General features: G+C 58.8%; 3 protein-coding genes across 6 annotated transcripts in view; 2 read left to right on the top strand and 1 right to left on the bottom strand.

Moving 5' to 3' along the window:
* Positions 1 to 9,354, bottom strand: part of LOC135991973 (cyclic nucleotide-gated channel beta-1-like) — a 41,123-nt gene extending 31,769 nt beyond the window's left edge. For 3 of the 4 annotated variants that reach the window (XM_065640862.1, XM_065640864.1, XM_065640865.1), the window contains exons 1-2: positions 8,684 to 9,354; positions 5,250 to 7,267 (exon numbers count right to left, since the gene is read on the bottom strand). In XM_065640862.1, coding sequence (XP_065496934.1) covers positions 5,250 to 6,890 — 1,641 coding nt within the window. In that variant the 5' untranslated portion in view covers positions 6,891 to 7,267; positions 8,684 to 9,354. Of the gene's footprint in view, positions 1 to 51; positions 5,228 to 5,249; positions 7,268 to 8,683 lie in introns of those variants that run through there. The other variant, XM_065640866.1, reaches the window with a different exon arrangement.
* Positions 9,355 to 9,489: 135 nt separating this feature from the next.
* USB1 (U6 snRNA biogenesis phosphodiesterase 1) lies at positions 9,490 to 14,528 on the top strand. The gene is made up of 7 exons (XM_065640696.1): positions 9,490 to 9,670; positions 9,780 to 9,931; positions 10,105 to 10,288; positions 10,773 to 10,826; positions 11,998 to 12,103; positions 12,964 to 13,047; positions 13,335 to 14,528. The coding sequence occupies exons 1-7, from the start codon at positions 9,570 to 9,572 to the stop codon at positions 13,437 to 13,439; spliced, it is 786 nt and encodes a 261-aa protein (XP_065496768.1). The 5' UTR covers positions 9,490 to 9,569; the 3' UTR covers positions 13,440 to 14,528.
* A 784-nt stretch (positions 14,529 to 15,312) lies between these two features.
* On the top strand, positions 15,313 to 20,757 carry MMP15 (matrix metallopeptidase 15). Its single transcript, XM_065640695.1, has 10 exons — positions 15,313 to 15,746; positions 16,845 to 16,993; positions 17,223 to 17,345; positions 17,458 to 17,765; positions 17,978 to 18,139; positions 18,261 to 18,484; positions 18,627 to 18,765; positions 19,011 to 19,161; positions 19,281 to 19,396; positions 19,646 to 20,757. Exons 1-10 carry the CDS (start codon positions 15,636 to 15,638, stop codon positions 20,095 to 20,097), a joined length of 1,935 nt encoding a protein of 644 aa, XP_065496767.1. The 5' UTR covers positions 15,313 to 15,635; the 3' UTR covers positions 20,098 to 20,757.
* Positions 20,758 to 21,085: the final 328 nt, after the last annotated feature.

Below are 21,085 nucleotides of genomic sequence, written 5' to 3'. Positions count from 1 at the left end.
TCTCAGAAACACACGGAGAGCAGTGTTAAAGGCACTGCAAGCCACACGAACCTCAGCATCCTTGGCCGCAACTTCCCACAGCCCTGGGAACCTGCCGGAAGCACAAGTGCAGGTTTGGAGGAGCCCAAGAACCTCACTGGCCATGAAATCCCTCGGATCCACAGCTCGGAGACAAGCCCATGGTTCAGCTCCCACCTGCAGTCCTGCTCTGCCCGCCGAGCATCCCAGGCACGCTGCGAGAGCAGCATCTTCACATCCAGAAAGCGGCGGAGGCGGCTGCTGGGAGATGCTGCGGTGGGAGCTGGGCAGCGGGGGAGAAGCCGGGCTCAGCAGGGCCCCGGGGAGAGCTGCTGTCCCCAAACCTTGCAGCCTGCCCTTATTGCATCTTAGCATTACACCTGCACGTGCAGGAACCTTCCCGCAGGCAAACTCCCCGCCCAACAGAGGAAGAGTCAAAGTCTGAAGAATAATGAGGGTTTTTTTGCTTATTGTTGACAGCCAGGCTTCAGCTGCAGCCTGGAGTTGATGGTAAATACCCAACGGAAGTGTAGAAAGTGCTCTTCTCCCTCCCAGCAGTACAAGGCCAGGTGTGAGCACCCCAAGATGGTCCCAAACCACTGTCAGAGGACGCTTTCCCCCTCGCCCCTCACTCCAGCACATGGGCCCCAAGACCAGAGTGTGCATGTCTTCCCACCCAGGTCACAGGGACGGCATCTGCTCACTGGAGAGCTGGCAGGGTCACCTGGGCATATGCATGGTGCCAGGGGTGTCCATGCCAGGGCTAACTCAGCTCAATGCACACAGCCGCTCCGCAGGCATTCCCAGGAGAACCAAGCAGTCCAGTACCTCCCCAGCGCCACGAATTTTCCCCAGGAATGTCTGACTTAACCTTTGGAGATGCTCTGTTCTGGCTCCTGGTCCTGGCTTAGACTTACTTGCCACAGCCACGGACACGACCCAGATGAGCCGAGCTGCCAGGCCACAGGCATCGCCCGTGCCCAGCAAGACGGACAGCCTCATGGGGGGAAGAACCAGAAGCACCCACTGGAATCCAGTGAGATTTGGGTCCCAAACACCTGACTGCATCATCAGGGGTTTGGTATCAACTGGGTCCAGCCTGGGAGAGGAATTTGGGACAGAGAGGAGTAGGAGGAGAATGGGAAGAAGCCTCACAATCCAAATGGAAAAAGGGATGGAAAGCAAACTGCTGCTTACAAATAAAGAATTGAACAAAGGGCAAAGAAGCTTAGAAGGTTTTATAAAAGTATAAGGAAAATAGCTGTGGAGGGGAAGGGGCCAAGATACACCTAAAGGCATCCTGTAGGTAGGGTAAGGGCAAGTGAAGATCAGAAAAACCCCAGGTAACAGACTGTCTTCTTCCTGAACCCAGGAAGCCAGAGGAACAGCAGCCCAAGAGAGCAGGGTTTATCTCCTGGACAATAATCACGCTACCTTCGGCCACTCTAATTGTCTCCACCACCTCCCCAGTGGCATCCTATGCTCAAGCTGCCTGCCAAAGAGAACAACCTTTCGGGAGGGACCATCCCCTGCTCCAGCCCTAGAGCATCCTCAGGCAATCTGGCAACCAGGTCTTGAAGACACGTGCAAGCACTTGCCACGGGGCTGATGCAACACCAGCTCCAGCACAAAAACCCTCCTGGGTGCTGTGGGGTGGTGAGTGACACGAGAGGCTAAGCGGACACAGCATGAAGAAGCCTGAAAGTCTCTTGAAATAACCATCAGAAGCAAAGCACAACACAGGTATGGAGTAGAAACACATTTTACTCCCAAGAGGCTTTGGCTACAACTGCTCTTTGGTTTGAAAAGGAAACACCAGCAGTTAGGAGAGCCCTTGGCAGTGTGATGCCCAGGGGACATTGGCCCCCCAGGCCAGTCCCTGCCTCCCCACCCAGCTCCTGACGTCCATGTGCCTCCTGCTATTGCCATCCCCTCTCACCTCACCGTACAAAACATGACCCAAAGGCACAGCAACGGAGATCGACCCGCTCCCCCAGCCCACTGTACGCAACACGGTTGCTTCCAACCAGACCATCTCCCTATAAAAATACACCTGAAGCTCTCAGTGGCCGCTCAGCCGCCCGTTCTGTGCAGTCCCTCCACCTGCCAGCACCGAGGTCCAGCAGCTGAAGCCTCCATGGGCTCCTGCTGGATTTGGGCTGTTGCAGGGCAGCAAACAAGATGAAGAGACAGAGTCACCACAGGCCCATGGCCAGTCCTACTTAACGATGCTCTAATGCCACGCCAAGATGTTTTCAAACCTGGAGGCACCTACTGACAACCTGGACCCGAGCTCATCTCCACCGAGCTCCCCACAGCATCCCCTTTCCCCTAAGCACACAGCCCCAGTGATCCTCTGTCTGCCCAAGGTGCTGCTTGGCTGTTGCCACAGCCTAAGCAGAGCCAGAGCTCCTCGCTGGGACACCAAGGGCTTTCCCAGCTGCTCAGCACAAGGGAAACGCTCTCCAACAGTCCCTGTGCCAAGCTGGTACCAAGGGGATGGGGTCCAGCAGCTCCATGGCCAGCGCACTGCGTCCGGGTCCCACCTGCTCTGCCCCAAGCAACTGAGGCTGCCCAGCCCCCCAGGCAGCCCCCAGGGAGGGCAGAGAGCAGGGCACAGCCATCTGGGGCCCACGCTAACAATTTCTCCAAACTCCTTCTCTAGCCAGCAGCTGCCCCATAAAGAAATACAACCAGAGAAGCCCCCTGAGGCTCCAGCAGCCTCCATTTCACAACCTCCTCATATTCAAGACGAGCCTCTCTGCAAGCTCAGCTCTGGGCACTGATCCTGGCTGCCGGAGCTGTGCCCAAGCCGCTGGGGTGACCACTGAACCCCCAGCTCTGGGGACCCATGGCAGCTGCTTAGGGCAAGGGCAGAGCCAACCACAACCCAAGCCAGGAACAGAGCGAGGGTTCAGATGGGTGCTGTGCTCCCCGGCTGGCCCCGGTCCCACACTCGCAGCCTCCGTCACCACCAAGCCCTTCTGTAAAGACAGGATTAGCCTTCCTTGGTTTTATTCCTCCTTTTTACTCCTACAGTAAAGCATATACTGAACTTACTACATATTAAGCAGCAAAAACCAGCTACCTAGAACCAAAGAGCTCTTTAAAAATCCAAGTTATCACATACTTTTTTTAAAAGATCCAGTATGACATCAAGTTAAACTATACGGTATTTTTAATGAATACTAACAAACTGTTTAAAAAAAAAAGGGGAGGGGAAAAGAAATACAGACAGAAAACTTGGTAGGAAGTTCTACATCTTTGAGGCAGCATGGAGTAAGATAACCATCGGTCCCCTCTTCCTTGGGCAGTAGAGAGCAAGGTCTGCTGTAACCTCCTTAAAGCTGCACATAAAGAAAACTCAGTCCCAGGGGCAGACTTGTCACTGAACTGTCCCAGTCCCCGCAAACGCACCCCGTTCCCTTTCACCGTGCTGGAAAGGGAAAAAAAGCCTTTCTCCACATTTCAGATGAGCATCCCCTACCAGCAAAGCCAGCACAGCCCAACTCTCTGCACAGTTAATCTGTCTACAGTTGTCGTGGATGACACTTAATAAACTTGTCCTAATCACCTCTGCAGCATACGGGCAACTTACCAGCTGCTGTCCACTAATTAGAGCTCGTCACAACAGTCCTACCACATACGAGGACTAGCCAAGATCACAGAAGAGCTGAGGCTGGCAGGGACCTCTGGAGATCATCTAGTCCAACCCCTGCTCAAGCAGGGTCAGCTACAGCAGGTTGTCCAGGACCCCATCCTGTCAGGGCTTGAATATCTCCACAGACGGATATTTAAGACCTTAATATCTCCAAAGACAAAGGGGGGAAGGCTGGTGGGCAAACCAGTAAGCACGCCTTCAACCTCCAAGGCATCTAACTGGCGTGTAGCATGTCTCTCAGTCATGAGAAGCCAGCAAAATCCTGCAGAGCAAAACACCCCAGGCTGCATTGACCTTGCTAGGGGAAATTTATTTTTAAGTGATGTTTACAAGGACTGTGCAAAACCTGAAAAATACAGAAAAGGTAAAGAAAGAGTAAAGGGGTAAAACAGGACTCCTGCAAGAGGAGAAAAAAAAAAAATACACTCCTCCTTCACCCACTGCTAACCTTCCCCTCCCTGTGGAGCTGAGCCCATAGGCCAGGAAAGATTCTCCTGGCTCCCTCTGGTTCTCCTCCAACAAATGGGACACCAAGCCCCCGGCACATGGCATGGGTTACTGTCGGCAATGGTAACATCTCCAAAGTTGCAGGTTATTAGTAGTGTTCACCTCACCCTTTAGTGTTCGCACTACTGGGACAGCCCTTTGCCTGACCCCCTGGAGGGATGCTAACAGCCCGAGCGGTGCAAAGAGTGAAGGGGCCTGGGGCTGGAGGTAACTCCTGGCAGGAGAGCTATGTCCCTCAGGAAGCAGCTCTGAAACACAAGGCTCTCAGCCAGGAGTGGGGCACAGATGCTCTCCTCACCACGCTCGCTGGTAGTGGCAAAGCATTCGCTGCTCATCCCCATGCTGCTGGCAGGGACAGGGGTCGCCAGGCTCACCCAGAACCCTTGCAGACTGTGACAGCCAGCGACTGCAAAAGCAGCAATGCCAAAGTGCTTTTTGGAGCTGTGTAGCCCCATGGCTTTTCCTTTCTAGACTCCAGGAGAGCAGGGGAGGTTGGGGCAGTCAATTAACACTAATGATCTGAAGCAGTCCTCTCAAATGAGCTTGGACCAAGAAAGCTGGGAGACCCCAGCAACGTAAACTTGCTACTTCCTTGCCACGCAGCGCACCCCAGGAGGAGGGAGGGCTGGCTCTGCCTTGCTCCTGAGCCCTCTCCAGGAGTTACCCAGCCCCTCCACCACCCCACCAGGCAGGGCAAAGAAGTTGCAGGCAAAGGGCTGGTGCCTGCAGTGGGCAGCTGAGCTCCCAGCACTGGAACTGCAGGTACAGTGTGAACTACAGCCCAGGAGACACCAGGAAACTACAGGCATCGTTCCGTCTCCCCACCTCCCTCCTTTCCTCTCCACCCCTTCGAGCTTTTCACATCGTCCGTCACCTCTGCAATACAAGTGGTGTATCAACCACAGAGGCCAGAGGAAAGTTTACCTGCCCACTCACTGCACCACCCCTTTCCCCCAAACTCCCTGGAGGCTGTCTACAACTGAGGAGAGGGAAGGGGAGGCCGAGGCTCATGCAAGCTGAAAGCCACCGAGGGGACGGAGGCTCATGGCAAGCAGGCAGCCACCTGGTAGGCGCCCTCGGCCGTGTGCTGGACACTGTGCTCCTGCAGCAGGCCCAAGTCCAGGAACCGTTCCCCGCACCACATGCACTTGTACTGCTGCTCCCGGGCGTGCACGCTGTGGTGCTTGTTGAGGTGCTCGCGCTGCTTGAAGGCCTTCTCGCAGGAGGGGCACTTGTAGGGCTTCTCGCCCGTGTGCACACGCCGGTGCCGCTGCAGGTCCGAGGCGTACTTGAACCGCTTTTCACAGTCGGGGCACTTGAGGGGCTTCTCACGGGCTGGGTCGCAGCGATGCTGCACGAATTCGGAGGAGGAGAAGAAACGTCTCTCACAGAGCGTGCACTTGAGGGGCTTCTCGGCGCAGTGGGCCAGCTGGTGCTTCTGCAGAGCCGAGGCTCGCTTGTAGGACTTGTTGCACACCGCGCACTTGAAGGGCCGCTCTGCGTTCTGCACGCACTTGTGCCGCAGCAGCTCCGAGGACTGGTTGAAGCCTTTCTGGCACACGTTGCACTTGAAGAGGTTTTCTATGCCATGCACGTGCTGGTGGTACACCAAGTGTGAGGGCTGCACGAAGCCCTTCTCGCACAGGTTGCACTTGAAGGGTTCCTCGGTCTTGTGCGTGCGGCGATGGCGCATGAGCGCGTACTGCTGCTTGAAGCTCATCTGGCAGAGGTCACACTTGAAGGGACGCTCCTCACTGTGTGTGCGCTCGTGCTGCCGCAGGTCCGAGGGACGCTTGAAGGCCTTCTGGCACTCGCCACAGCGGAAGGGCCGCTCCCCGCTGGGCGTGCAGGGGTGCTGCAGCAACTCCGATGACTCCTTGAAGTGCAACTCGCAGACGTTGCACTTGAAGAGGTGCTCCCCTGAGTGCGCATACATGTGGCGCACCAGGTGGGAGCGGTGCTTGAAGGTCTTCTCACACACCGTGCACTTGTAGGGCCGCTCCGAGCTGTGTGTCCGTTTGTGGTGCACCAGGTGGGACGACTGGCTGAAGCTCTTGTCACACAGCGTGCACTTGTAGGGCTTTTCACCTGTGTGGATGCGCTCATGCCGGGACAGCTCCGAGAGGTGCTTGAAGGTTTTCTGACAGATGGAGCAGCTGTAGGGCTTCTCCGAGGGGTCGAGAGGCTGCGGATGTTCCACCTCAGGAGGCTTGTAGGTCTTCTCGCAGATGGAGCACTTCATGGCATTGCCATTGTGGACATTGTGGTGCTGCGCCAACGAGGTCAGAAGGGAGAAGCCCATTTTGCAGACGCCGCACACAAAGGGCTTCTGCTCCACCTGGATGCACTGGTGTTCGAGGAGGTCAGTGGCCTGGTGGAAGATCTTCAGGCACTGGGTACACTGGAAAGAGCGGTCATGGCCTGGCAAGCACTGGTGCTCATGGGGGTTGGAGAGGTGACCGAGGTCGTGGCCACACACCCCACATTTGTGGGATGGCTCTCCAGCCTGGATGGGGGTGTGCTGGTGGTGTTGCAGACCTGGGTCTGGCTGGAGCAAGATGCCGTAGACGGCACAGCCCAAGGGGTTGTCAGCAGTGCTGGGCGGAATTGAGTGCTCTGGGAGGGCGGCTGCCCCAGCGTGGTGCTGCTGCGGTGGCGGCGGCTGCTGTGGTTGCTGCTGTTGCTGCTGCCAGCTTTCTGACATGCTTGGAAAAAAACCACGGGATTTTAGCAGTGACAGCTTCAGCTTCTTGATTGAAATGGTTCAAGTAGAAACAAAAAAATCAAAAGTATCCAAGATCCTGATTTCCTGTAGCTGATCACCTGAATGTGAGGACAGAAAATCCAGCACACAGCCAAGGATCTTGGGAAGCAAAGAGATGAATGAGACTCTGCAGCCTCCTCCTTAGATCAGCACAAGTTCTTTGCAGACTGATTTATTTCAGCTTTTTCTTTTTTTGGACAAAAGAACAGAAGCCAGAAGCAAGTGCCTTGAAGACAAGAGGAGGACCTTCTCCGCGCTGGCTGTGATGTGCTCACATTTGGGAAGGGCGAGGGAGGCAGCCCAGGGAGCAGTGCTCTCTGCAAGAAGAAGACAGCTCATGTCAGGTCGTGGAGGAAAGACAGGCAACTCTCTAGTGAACCTCTCCTCACGGCTCCCTTTGAAAACTCTCCTGCAACCCTGCAAAACTGCCAGGAAGCCAATGTGGGGGAGCTAACCAGAACCAGAGCCTCCTTGCTCCTGTGTGAAGGGCCTGGGACAAGGCGTGCTCAGCCCAGAAAGAATTGGGCTCTGCCCAGCCACAGCCAGGTACACCTTTGAGCAGCGTGCTCTCACCAGAGGCAGCACAACCACCCATGTCCCGGTCAGCTCAGCCATTACCCCGTACGCTGTCAGTTGCTGCATCCCTCAGACCCGCTCGGGGCACTGACTGAGAACATCTCTGCATGGGCTGAGGTACGCCAAACGCTGTGCAATCAAGAAGCTCCCGGGTTAGATTTCACAGATATCAAGGCAGATCCCAACGTGATCCTACCCTAGCTGAAACACCCCTGTAAAGCAGTTCTGCTCTTCCTGCAGCTCGTTTGTCTTCAACGTTATCCTATCTGCAGACAAAACACAGAACCCACAAGCATTGTGCACAGCACTCTGTGTGAAGATAAAAGAAGCATTAAAGCAATGGCTCGGCTGAACCTCTTACCAAACCATGGAATAAAAGTACATTGGAGCCCAACAACCGACACCAGAGGTTCTGTCTGGCCTTACTATAGAGCATCACAGGGGTTCTGCTCAGTGAAAAGTTCCAGTCTTTCTAGAGAAGTCCAGTGAAACCTGATTTCAATTTAGAGAAAGCCCACCAGTGAGCAGCAGACAGAGGCAGTGCCAACACACCTCAAGAGAGAGGAAGATTCCAGGCCTTGGCGAGACGCAGCAACTAATGCTCTTGGGCCATGAGTCCCTAACCCTGCAAGAGCACACTCATTTCGGCATTAAACTGCCTGCCGTCACCCAGGGTAAGTAAAACCTTGGCCTTCCAGGAAGGTGTTTGTTGTATTTAAAACTAAGTGATAAGAAGCATCAGAGAAGGTCACTTCTCAGCATCCCCACCTCCCCCAGCGCTCAGCTGAGACTGGATCATGCCCCACAGCTTGGGCAGGGCTGGACTGCGCTTCTGCCTACAGGGATGCTGCATTACTTTGTCCGCCAGCACAATTCTGGGCAGTAAAATGCCCAAAGGCCCCATCACAGCCCTGCCAGAATACAGGATCTCCTCTTTCTCCTAAGTAGCTCACCTTGACTGTCGACATGAAGCGAGGGCTCACAGTTACGACACCTAGCACCTGAACTCGACGGGATAGAAAACTTGAGCACAGCCCAGCTGCCAACTTCCCCTGCAGCCAACGTTACCCATAGCAGGAGCAACCCAACGGCAACGGCATCCTCGGCCATCTGGCCTAACGGGGAGTGGAAGCTCGGGAAGAATAAGAAATACCAACCTTAGTTTACCGAGGGCTCTGCACGGGTACCCAAGTCGGCGCCAGCTCCAAGCCTAACTCATCCCTCCGTGGGAGGTGGGAAGCGACAACCATTTAAGGAGAGAAGCCGGGAAAGCAGAGGTACTTTCAAACTGGGGAAGCGGCTCCCGGCACGGCCCGCTCCGGCATGGTCCGGTCCGCCTCCTGCCTGCCGCCGTCCGGGCCTCCCGCAGCCGGGCCGAGGCCGCCTCAGGGAGAGGCGCGGCGGGGCCGCGGGGCGCGGGGGCGGCCGGGGAGCGGGGAGAGCAGCCGCCGCCGCCGCAGCCCGCGGCGAGGCCCGGCCCGCCGCTCGCCTCTCCCCATGGGACGGGCTCGTCCGGCCCCGCGGGCCTGCGGACAAACGCGGCGGCGGCGCCCCGAGGCCTTCACCGCTGCTGCCGCCGCGCCGGGAGGCCCCGCGGTGGGGTGGGGGTTCCCTGCCCGGCGGCGGCCGCCCCTGCCCCGCCGAGGCCCACACAAAGGGCGGCGGCGGCGGCCGGGCCCCTCACCTGCGGCGGGAGGCCCCTGTCAGCCCGCTCGCCGCTGGCGGGGCCGCGGCCTGCGCGCTCCGCCCGAGCCCCACGCTGGCGTGGGGGCGGGAGCCGGGAGGAAGGGAAGGGGGCGCCGGTGCCGGCGGCGGGCGGGCGGCGGCCGCGGGGTGCGGGCGGGAGCGGAGCGGGCCGGGCCGGCCGCGGCGGCGGCGGCGGAGGAGGAGGAGGCGGGGCGGGCCGCGGCGGCTGCCCCCTGCCGGGCCGCGCTGACAACAGCGCCCCCCGCTGCCGCCCGCCGACACCGGCGCCGCCGGGGGGCCGAGGGGAGGGCGCCGTCCCGGAAAGGCCCGGCGGGCGCCGGGGAGGCCGGGACGGCCATGAGGGCCGCGCTGGTGGGTTACAGCAGCTCGGAGGAGGAGGACGAGGAGGAGGAAGGAGGGCGCGGGGGCGGCGGCGCGCAGGAGCCTCCTCGGGCCGGGTGCGTGCGGCGGGACGGGGCCTTCGCGCGGAGCTGGCGGAACGCGCGGGGCCGGGCGGGCAGCACGCGGCCGGGATTCCTCCTACTCCTCCGTTTTCTTCCCCCGTAGCCCCGGCCGCCCCCGCCTGCCCGTCCCCGCCGGCCTGCCGGGCGATCCGGATCCGGAGGAGGCCGTTAGTGACGACAGCTCCCGGCACGGCGGCCGCGTCCGCGGTTTCCCCCACGAGCGGGGCAGCTGGGCCACCCACGTCTACCTGCCATGTAGGTAACGGCGGCCCGGGACGGCACCGGGAGGAGAGGGCGGGACGGAGCCCAGCCGGGCGAGGCTGGTGCACGGCGGGGACGGGAGTCGTGGGGGGCCCGCCCGTCCGCGGTGCGGATCCTTGGCCGATGCTCCGGGGAAGGGACCCGGTTCTGACCGTGCTGCCCCGCAGATACAGTGCAGGAGGAATTCCTGGAGCTGCTGGAGCTGCTGCTGTCCCGCGCCCGCACCTACGTCTCCTCACTGGCTGCCATGGAGCAGTTCCACCTCAGCCTCTCGCAGTGCGTGGTGCTGCGGTACCACTGGATCGACCCCTTTGTCCGCTGTCTCAGGGAACGCCTGGCCGCCTTCCACAGGTACGGACGGCGGAGCCCCGAGCTGCTCCCTCGGGGTCGGTGTTTCACCAGCGTCCGCACCCTGAGCCATCTCTGGGAGCTGGTGCTGCACCAGTAAAGCCCTGGAGAGTTTTCCTCTCTGGCTCAAGACCCGGCACCAGACAAGTCAGGTCTCGGCTTTCAAGGACAAGGCCGGAGCTGTGTCATCCTGTAAAGAAGAGGTGGTTTCATTGCCTACATTGGGCTCAGGCATCTGCTGAGCATCAGCTGCTTCGGGGCTTCTGTTGCTGTCCAGGTTTTGGAGGGCTGGAAACCGCAGGGGAATCAATTAATTTAAGCCCAGAAAGATTCTGGTTGTGCTGATTTGTTCCAGTTGTGGCACACATTTGCCTTTATCTTTCCACAGCTCAGTAGAAGCCCTTTCTTCTCCCCATCTTCTGTTGCTTTTTGTTCGTGTTTTGTTTTGTTTTCCCCACTAGCTGAAATAGGATCTTTCTTATTTCAGGTTCTTCTGCGTGGCTGACCAAGTGAAGGTTTACACCAACCAGAACAAAACTAGGTGAGCAAGCAGCGGGGCAGCCTGCCTGCCTGGGGAGAAGTCTGGGCAAGGTGCTGGGTGGATGGGAAGCATCACCCTACCTGTCCCAGGGTGATCAGACTGAGCCATATGGCAGGGCAGTATGCAATCGCCTTGTCTCCAGTGGCTTCACACCTTTCCCCAGCCACTTGCACAAATTTTTAGCTTCAGCACTGATTCTCTGCAAACCATTGGTCTCGTTAGTGGTGGGTGAAACTCAGGCTGCAGGATTTCAATCATCTGAAGAGATCTGTTCACAATGTGACCTGAGGCAGGCCTTTCTGCAGGGGTTAGACTCATGCTACAGTTTCACAGCAGCTAAAGGAGGCAGCCACGTTTACTGCCATCTCCCATCTGTTTTGTTCTGCAGTTTCGCAAACCCTTGTGCCAGCATGAGCAGCCTGGGGCAAGCAGAGCCAGGGGCCACCTGTTTTGGCAGCAGTGCCAGTCCTGAAATTTTAGTGCAGGTCTTCCAAGAGCTGGAGGGAAATAGCTTAAACGGTGCTTATTCTGGATGTCAGCTCAGAAGCCTGATTTCAATTCAATGCAATTAAGTAGTTTAAATGTCAAAGCAAAGGTGATTAAAATTGTGAAAAGTTGCTGAATCTTGTGGGAATAGCAGCCCATGATAGTCCTGCACAGGACAAAGCAGATCCTGGGTGAGACTTGGTCTTCCCCTCCCCTCCTGGAGTCTAGAAAGCATCATCCAGACAGTCCTTGAGGAGGTACCTCTTTGTCACATCTCTCCAGCTTGGTACTTCCCCTTCCCACTTCCTCACCTTCTGTAAAACCCCTCTGGCAACTTCTGCATTTTGAGTGCGGCTCCCGCACGCACGGTGCTCTGCCAGAATACCCATCGAGTGCATCCTTCTCCTGGAAAATGAGTTTTCATGTCCCAAAAGCTGCCGAGTTAATCTACTAAATCTACATGATATATCAGCCAGTCTTGCTTCTCTCTGCTGCCATATCTTTGTTTCTGTTTTTCTTCAGAATACAGTCAGCGTCCTTGAATGCTTAAACCTAGCATTCCTCAAATTATCTTTTGTGAGGGGGTGGGACATTTGCCTGGTAGGAATGCAGGGCTAAGTATGCTGACGGTTGTGCCTTCTGCAGCATGAAAGGGTGCTTGCTGTCTCTCCTTGTCTTTCTTTAGGACCTTTATTGGCTTGGAGGTCTCTGCTGGGCATTTCCAGCTGCTGGAGCTGGTCTCCGAGGTGGACAGAGTTCTGGAGGAATTTGACCTTCCCACCTTCTACAAGGTGAGGGGTTTCCCACTTCTCTGCTGATCCAGGCATGCCGGCTGGTTCCCTGTGAGAGGTCCATGAAATGTTCACCCCAAATTGTTCACCCCAAATAAACAGGAGTGGGGAGCTTAGACTGAAATGGTCTCCTCTGGGTTGGTCGGTGATGTTCATACTTAATACCCTGAACACGATCTTGCTGAAAATGGGACTAGATCAAGTGTATGACTTTTGTATTGTGTCCTGTGCAGGAGACTAAGGATGTTAACTATCTGGTGGCCTCTTGAGCATCGGGTTTCCGGGGCGAAGGGCCAGACTGCACATCACGGTCACTGCCCCATTGTGCATGGAAGCAGAGTTGTGCTAGGATAGAACGGGCTTAGGGTGAGCATTGTGGGACTGAAAGGCATCAGTCCAGGCTCCTTGCTTGGTACTAGCTCTGGGGACAGGTTTTGGATTTTGAATGGCCAAAACCTGATTGTCTCCAGAGCTGAGCAGGGGGCTCTTTTGTGTTGTTCAGAAGTGACCCACCTACCTGCTCCATGACTGTCCATGAGAGTTTCTTTGTGCAGTTGGAAAATCTTCTGCAGAGTTAACCCCAGGGAGGCTGGGAACCAGGCAGCCTTGCCCCCTGGTGTCCAAAAAGGCTGGGGTGTGCAGCTCAGGATGTGTCGCGCCTCCAGCACTGTCCATGTCACCTCTGCAACTATTGAGCTGGCAGAGGGGGCCCTCCCAGCTTCGGGATCTTCCTGCTCATGACTGCAGAGCTGTCTGCCATCCCAGGCAGGGCAGCATCACACCAGATCTCCCACTGTGGCTCCATACATTGAGCAAAGCCTCCTTTAGCCCTCACAATCTGATCCCTGTTTTGCCTTCAGGACCCGTCGTTCCATATCAGCTTGGCCTGGTGTGTTGGGGACATGTCTGGCAGGCTGGAAGGGCAGTGTCTGCGGGAGCTCCAGGTGCGTTCTCACGCAGTGGGGAGAGCAGGGGAAGAGCAGAGCTAGTGTCCAGCCACATCTGCCTGCTGAGGGTGGAGAGTGGGAAATTCCCTGAGCAAGACAAACTTTGCTGGGTTGAAAGAAAAGATGCTTTTGGGGGAGCATGAGTTAAATCACCCTCCAGAGGGAAGTCAGAGGCTTCTAGCCACAAATGGCCTCGTCTCTGACTTGGTTCAGGGATGGAGCTGCTGACTCCATCCTCTGGCAGATCCACCCTCCATGTGTTGACTCCTGCATCTGTTTTCCAGGACATCGTGGACAGGTTTGAGGACTCAGCGCTCCTGCTGCGTGTCCAATGGGAGCAAATTCGCTGCAAGTCAGGGAACAAATACTTCTCCTTCCCCTTGAGGTAGGGGCTGGTAGGGCTGTGCACTTCAGAGCCTCGAAGATCCTGATGTTCAACCAAGGACCGTTCTTCAGCGCAGCTCTGAGCGATGTGGGCTGTCACGCACCTTCCATGCTCTTCTCGCTTGCTCAGCATCTCTGCCGTGTTTGTGGCCTCAAGTTGGGCTACTTCCAAGTTTCAGTTGCTGGCTGAAAAAATATGTGTCTGTAGCAGATTTCATCCTTGCTGCTGTATGTGCTGCAGTCAGCACTGGTGGTTCCAGCCATCCCACAGTCGCTGTTTTTGCTGATTTTTTTTAAAAAAAGACAAAAAAACTATAAAAGCCATAGATGCCTTATGGGAAAGAGGAAGAAGGTAGCGTGGGAAGCTGTTACTAAAGGGAGAGTGTCTCGCACAGCTGGAAGTAGCATTGCCTGTTTGTCAGGAGGCTCTGAGCACGCTTTGAGTAGCAAGAGGCGAGGACATGGAGCTGGACTGTCATGCCAGAGCATCTCCCTCCTGTGAGCCAGGACAAGTTCCTGGGTCGTGTCCTGTGTCCCTCTCACGCTGCTGCTGCCTCCATAGGGAAATACCAGCATCTGATCCTTTTGCCAAGCAGCGAAAGATAATCTAGAGGCGACAAGTTGGAAACCCCTTGTGCTTCTGTCCTCAAGGATGAGTCTGAAAGAAGAGCTTTGGTTTAAGATTGTGCATACCGTAAGCCCAGGACGTTTTTGGTGGGCTGCTTCTCCTGAGAAGCTTGCTGCCGTGTGGGGGACAGCCCAAGAGAGGGCAGTGTCAGCTTTTCCCTGAGCTGGGAGGGCTGTACCCACCGCTGAGTCAAGGGGTGGCAGCTTCTGTCCAGGCTCCGGGTTTTTCCCCCGTGGGAACAGCAACCCCGGTGCTGTGATGACTCTGCGGGTGGCAGGCTGGACCTTGTCCCTTGGGAGAAGCTCTTTTTTAATCCTTTTGTTCCTGCTGGAAGGTCAGCTGTAGCCTCTCAGGTATTCGGAGCAGGATGCCGACGTGCTGCCCTGAATCTTTTATTCCATGTCTGTCTGATGAAAGACTCCAGGACTTCTGAGCAGTAAAAGTCTGTCTCCTCATGTCATAAAAATGTTTCTATGGTATATTTCATCTGTTCCCTTTCCGACATGCCCGGCTCCTGCAGACTTTGGATGAGGGCATGCCGGTGAGCTTGGTGCTGCACACGAGAGAGCTTGGGGGCTTCGTGGCCATGGGAGCATCTCAGCACAGGTCGTGACGTCTGCCAGCACCCGTACGGTCGCTGGTTTCCAAAATTGTTAACACATTTCTGTTAAGTCTGTAGGTGGTTAGTTTCTGGGATGGGAATCTCTGTGATAAGAAATGTGATTATACCCCGAGTTTTCTTTTGGGGAAGGAAAAACAAACAGAGATAGATATATTTAGCCCTTGGGGACTTCCAGTGAAAGTGGCACTGGTACAACTGGTTTCACTGTGGTCCCAGTCCAGCAGTGCCAGGTTAATGCTCAAGGATTGTCCTGCTCCTGCCCTGGCGGGGCCCGGTTTGGCTCATTGCCCTGTTTGGTGACTCTGGCGGGTGTCAGAGACCCGGCTCCCGGTTTCGGGGGAGAGAGCCAGGCTCAGCAGCAGGGCCATGGGGACAAAGTCCGGGGATGGGCAGCTGCTGGCGCAGCCCGGAAGGGCGGGTGTGGGCGGGCAGGTGTGGCGGGCAGGGGGTGCCCGGCGCGGGCAGGGCCCGTTCTGTCTGTGGCGGGCGGTGGCTCTGCCCGCGGACACGCGTGTCAGCAGGTGTCGGGCTGGGGGGGCCGCGACTCCGCCCCTCGGCGCCGCGGCCCCGCCCCCTTCCCGCGGCCCCGCCCCTCGACGCCGCGGCCACGCCCCCTTCCGCGGCCCCGCCCCGCCCTCTCCGCGCCGAGCCGCGCCACTGCCGCCGCGCCCGCGTCCGTCCGCGTCGCCGCTCCCGGCGGGCAGGGCAGGGCAGGGGCACCGAGCCGCGGCGGCCGCCCATGTGCCGTGCGCCGCCGGCCTGAGCCTGCACACAAAGGCGCGCCGGGAGGCGACAGGCCGCGCCTGGCAGCACCGCCCATGCACCGTGCGCAGCCTCTGGCGGCGGCCCGGCCCCGGGCCATGAGGGCGGCGTAGCTCCGACACCGCCGCGCTCGGCCCGGCCCGGGGCAGCCGCGAACCGGGGCGGGGAGGGGGCGCGGCGCGGCCCGGTATGGCAGGAGGTGGCGGCGCCCCCTGCCGGGCGGGTGGGCGCCCCCCGCCGTTGCTGGTGCTCCTGGTGCTGCTGGTGGGGGCGGCGGCGGGCGAGGAGATCAACGCGGAGGTGAGCGGGGCGGGGGGGTTCCCCGGGACACCCTGCCTGCACCCTGCCTGCACCTGCGGCCGCCGGCTCTGCCTGTCCTGAGGCCGCAGGTGCAGGCGGGGAACGGGGGTCCCATCGCCCTGGGGGCGACGGGCAGCAGCCGGCGGGGGAGAGGAAGCGCTTTGTGCCCACGCGAGGCCGCGGCAGGGGAGGGGGTGAAAGGGCCTTTGATAAAGTCTCTGCTGTGCCACCCTGCCTGGGGGGTAGGGGGGTGGGGGGAATGGGTAAAAAAAAAAAAAAAAAAAGAAGAAAGATGGATTAACAATTCTTCAAAATCAAAACATTCATTCTTTAAAAATTCGAAAGTGAAAAAAATTAGAAAATGGAAAAAATTAAAAGGGACTTTAAAAAAGGAAATAAGTTTTTAAAATGAAAAGAAAAAAATTAAAAGAAACTAGAAATAAAAAGGAAAAGATAAAATACAAAAATTAAAAGTAATAATAACAAGACAAATAAAAATTAGAAGTAATTAAAAAAGACAAGAGGAGGCGGCGGCTGGTGCAGGAAGGAAGAGACCCGGCGCGCCCCAGCACCCCCTCCTGCCCGCTGCCTCTGTGGGGCCCCGGGCGGGCTGCCGACCCCGCAGGACAGAAGCCCCTTTGTGGGTGGAGGCCGGGGTGGGGGTCCTGGGCAGGGGGGGGATTGCTGGGGCCTGGCCCCGTGTCCGTCCATCTGCAGCTCCCGGGGGACACCTCCGGAGGAGGATGGGGGACAGGCAGCCTGCAGACAGGCTGTCCCCCCACCAGCTGCCTGCTCCCCGGAGTGAGGGTGCCCCCGGTGTCGGAGGATCCCCCACAACTTGTGGGGCAGGGCTGGGGCTCTGTTCCTGCCTCCCAGCTGCTGCCCGCGTGCTCCGGCTTGCCTGCGCTGCCTGCCCTGCCTGCCTGGGTGCGGCGCTTGCCCCGGGCGGCTGGCAGGGATGCCCTGCAAGGGGGGATAGGGCTGGGGTGGCACTTGGTGGTGGGCTGGGGGTCTCGAGGAGCTCCCCGGGGAGCTCCAGGTGCCCCCTGTCAGGCAATTCCCTGCCCGCGGCCTCATGCTCCGCTCTCCCCGGCACAGGCATGGCTGCGGCTCTATGGCTACCTGCCGCAAACCAGCCGGCAGCTGTCCACCATGCGCTCGGCAGAGACCTTCTCTGCGGCCCTCGCCGAGATGCAGAAGTTTTACGGCATCACTGTCACCGGCATCCTGGACGAGGAGACCAAGGCGTGAGTTTCTCCTTGTCCTCTTGCTCCTGGGCTCTTTGGCTTTGCTGCCAGCCCCAGAGCTCTGCCTGCACCTGGAAATGTGGGCGCTGTCTCCCACGGGAGCTGCATCTCCCCTTTGGGGGCTTGACCCCTGCAGCCAGGACACCTCCCTCACCATCCGCAGCTGCTGTGATCCCTCGGGGACCTTGGCTGCGGTGGGCTGAGCCCTGGCTCGATGCCTTCCTGGCAGGTGGATGAAACGTCCCCGCTGCGGGGTCCCGGACCAGATTGGGGCGCGGATGAAGTCCAACATGCGACGGAAGCGGTACGCACTGACGGGGCGGCGCTGGAACCAGAGCCATCTTACCTTCAGGTACCCAACATCTCTGGGGCTTTCCCCCACCCCGCAGTCCGTGGTGAGCCATGGACCCCCTCAGAGAGTGGGTGCTGTCCCGGGCCATCCCCAGTGAGCTCTGTACCCACAGTATCCAAAACTACACGGAGAAACTGGGTCGGTACCACTCGTACGAGGCCGTCCGCCGAGCTTTCCGGGTGTGGGAGGGAGCCACGCCGCTGGTTTTCCGGGAGGTGCCCTATGAGGACATCCGGCAGAAGCGGAAGAAGGAGGCTGACATCATGGTGCTCTTCGCCTCTGGCTTCCACGGAGACAGCTCCCCCTTCGACGGTGTTGGGGGATTTTTGGCTCATGCCTATTTTCCTGGTCCTGGCATGGGGGGCGACACGCATTTTGACTCAGATGAGCCCTGGACGCTGGAGAACGCGGATGTGTCTGGTGAGTTGAGGGCCAAGGAGCCTGCTGGGCCCCTGGGGCTTAGGGCAGGGAGATGCGCTGATGTGGGCAGGTGTGGCTGGGATAGCAGCTCCGTCATGGGGGACGCAGGCAGCTCCCGCTGGAGCACCCTCATTGCAGGGTGTTGGGGTCAAGGACCCACCCCATGTGTCGTGTTCTCCACCCCGTCTTGCTGATGGTGCCTTTCCTTGCAGGGAACAACCTTTTCTTGGTGGCCGTGCACGAGCTGGGGCACTCGCTGGGCTTGGAGCACTCCAGCAACCCCAGCGCTATCATGGCCCCCTTCTACCAGTGGATGGACACGGAGAACTTCCAGCTGCCTGAGGATGACCTCAAGGGCATCCAGCAGCTGTACGGTGAGGAGCTGGGTTGGGGATCAGCCCAGAGGTGGGATGCTGGGCATGTGCATGTGGAAACTGAGGCATGTCTGCCGCTGGTCGGCATCACCCCATCCCTTCTGTTCCCTGCTCAATCCAGGTACTGCAGATGGACACCCTCAGCCCACCAAGCCTTTGCCCACCGTAACACCCTGGAGACCTGGCAGGCCAGACCAGAGACCCCCTAAACCACGCCCCCCAGGGAAGCCAGATCGGCCTCCCAAACCTGGCAGCCCAGACCGACCTGACCAATATGGCCCTGACATCTGTGACGGGAACTTTGACACGGTGGCGGTGCTGCGTGGGGAGATGTTTGTGTTCAAGGTACCTGCTGGGACCCGTCCTGCTCCTTCCCTGTGGGTCTGGTGGGTCCCTGGGTGGGAAGACCCCCACAGCGAGGTGTCTGGCACTGGGGCGGTGTCCCTGTGTCTCCCCCATCCTCTGTCAACACTCCATTTCCCGTCAGGGCCGGTGGTTCTGGAGGGTCCGTCACAACCGGGTGCTGGACAACTACCCCATGCCCATCGGGCACTTCTGGCGGGGCCTCCCCGGAGACATCAATGCCGCCTACGAGAGGCATGACGGGAGGTTCGTCTTCTTTAAAGGTGAGCAGAGAAGCTGGTTGGGAGGCCCAAGGTGCAAGGGGGACCCCAGTGCCCCACTAAGCTGCTGAGCGCTGGTTGGCTTCATCCCATCCTGATCCACCTCCCCAGCCAGAGCCACTGCCTGATCCCAAAGGGACGGGGCAGCTGCAGGTGTCATACCCAGATCCATATCCACCTGTGCAGCTGCTGCAGCGGCTGGGCATTGCTGCCTCACCCCCCTTCTCCGTCTCCTCCTCCTCCTCCAGGTGACCGGTACTGGCTCTTCCGAGAAGCCAACTTGGAGCCTGGGTACCCGCAGCCCCTGGTCACCTACGGGCAGGGCATCCCCTACGACAGCATCGACACGGCTGTCTGGTGGGAACCCACGGGGCACACCTTCTTCTTCCGTGGGGATAGGTGAGTGGCTCTGGGGTCCTCATCTCTACTCTGCTATCTCCTGGTCCCTGGCAGGGTTGGGCATGGCGGGTGGTGGAGACCCCCGTGCTCTTCACCTGCTCACCACCTTCCTCCTCCAGATACTGGCGCTTTAATGAAGAGACCCGCTCGGTGGACCCTGGGTACCCAAAGCCCATCTCTGTCTGGGTGGGCATCCCTCCCTCGCCCAAGGGTGCCTTCCTCAGCCCGGATGCCTGTAAGTAGAGGAGAAGAAGAGAGCTGGGTGGTGGGGGGGACCAGGGGGGATGGGGTCACCCCTCTGGTGGCCTGGCCACATGGGTTGGAGGCTGAGAGGGTGGTCAGGAGTCAGCGCTGAAGCCCTTTGTGAAGTTTTTCTCTAGTCCCGGAGTAAAACATGCTGTCTTGAGCACTTGCAGGGGTGCCCAGGTTAATGAGTGCCCTGTGCCTGCCCACTTATGCCTCACCTACATCTTCTCCCACCCAGCCTCCACCTACTTCTACAGAGGCACAAAGTACTGGAAATTCGACAATGAGCGGCTGAAGACAGAGCCAGGTTACCCCAAATCCATCCTACGGGACTTCATGGGCTGCCACACAGAGCTGGTCCCTGACCCCCATCCCCACTGGCCTGATGGGGACCAACCTCCCTTCAACCCCAACGAGGGTGGGCGGACCGAAGGAGAGGAGGAGGAAGAGGAGGAGGAGGAAGAAGACGAGGAGGATTATGGTGAGGGTGGCCGCCAGCCAGGCGGGGACGTGGACGTGGTGGTGGAGATTGACGAGTACACGCGCACCATGAGTGTCGTCATGGTGCTGGTGCTGCTGGTGCTGCTGCTCTGCATCCTCGGCCTCATCTACGTCATCGTCCAGACGCAGAGGAAGGGCGCACCCCGAATGCTCCTGTACTGCAAGCGCTCCTTGCAGGAGTGGGTCTGACCCCGGCCCCCTCCCCAAACTGCCCCCACCACCATGGTGCTAACAATGGACCTGACCTCCCCTTCCCCTGCCCACCACCTTGGCCCCTCTTGCCCCGTTGTTGCTTGGTGGCTCCCGTCTCAGAAAAGGGGGATGCCCCCCCCACAGCCCCTCCAGAGCAGCAGGGCTGGAACTGGGGGATGGTCCTGGGGGGGGCTGGAGGGTATCCAGGTCCTGCCTGCTCCCTGGCAGCTGTCCCCCTTCCCTAGCTGTGACCCTCAAGTTGCCACCCATCATGTTGCACCTGCCTCTGCCAAAGGGTCCCAGCAGGGTCCCCTCCTCCTGCGCTGTGCCTGTGCCGCATGGGGTGGTGAGCAGGTTGGGGGCTGCTCACAAGTGCTACAAGCTGGCAGGTCTCAGCTGTTGGCACCTGCAATGGCGGGGAAGTGTGAGGGAAAGAGAGGGCCATGTTTCCTGTTGAACTGTGGGAATACAGGGATGTGGTGCCTAAAGATCACATGAAGGGGGGAGATGCCAATTTTGCAACTCCCCCGATGGGCTCAGCTCAGCCCAGACTCTGCCGCCACCACGGGGAAAAGCGCCGCGGACGCGAGGTCCCGTGGGCAGGGCAGCGAGCACGGCCGCCTTGTACGTTTATTAAATGGGTCGGGTGTGTGGAGAGCCGTGGTGTCGTCCTTTGTGCCGCGGGATGGGGGCAGGAGCCAGGCGGGCTGCCCTGTGCCAGGTTTGGCAGATTTTGTGGTAATGGGGGTATTGCCTGGGGGTGCCGCCACGCCTGGTGCCCACAGGGGCTGGGTGACAGGCTGGGGCATGTGGAAAAGGGGCCGGTGTGTTCCCACAGCGGCCCCTGCCCTGGGGCTCCCATTTTGGGGGAAGGGGCAGCAAAAGCAGCCCCTCCTGACCACAGACAGAGCTGCCTTTCAGCAGCTCCCACAGCAGCGGCGATGGCCTTGCTGGGAACACAGCGCGCCTTGTTCTCCCTGGTCGG

This window comes from Caloenas nicobarica, chromosome 9, assembly GCF_036013445.1.
Source record: "Caloenas nicobarica isolate bCalNic1 chromosome 9, bCalNic1.hap1, whole genome shotgun sequence".
Taxonomy (NCBI): Eukaryota; Metazoa; Chordata; class Aves; order Columbiformes; family Columbidae; genus Caloenas; species Caloenas nicobarica.
This window is presented reverse-complemented; position numbering and strand designations above follow the sequence as displayed.

Coding starts and splice junctions, on each gene's coding strand:
- USB1 (XM_065640696.1), top strand. CDS start 9,570: ATGAGGGCCGCGCTGGTGGGTTACAGCAGCTCGGAGGAGGAGGACGAG. Junction 9,932..10,104: donor CACCCACGTCTACCTGCCAT/GTAGGTAACGGC, acceptor GCTGCCCCGCAG/ATACAGTGCAGGAGGAATTC. Junction 10,827..11,997: donor ACCAACCAGAACAAAACTAG/GTGAGCAAGCAG, acceptor GTCTTTCTTTAG/GACCTTTATTGGCTTGGAGG.
- MMP15 (XM_065640695.1), top strand. CDS start 15,636: ATGGCAGGAGGTGGCGGCGCCCCCTGCCGGGCGGGTGGGCGCCCCCCG. Junction 17,766..17,977: donor GGAGAACGCGGATGTGTCTG/GTGAGTTGAGGG, acceptor CTTTCCTTGCAG/GGAACAACCTTTTCTTGGTG. Junction 19,397..19,645: donor CTTCCTCAGCCCGGATGCCT/GTAAGTAGAGGA, acceptor TCTCCCACCCAG/CCTCCACCTACTTCTACAGA.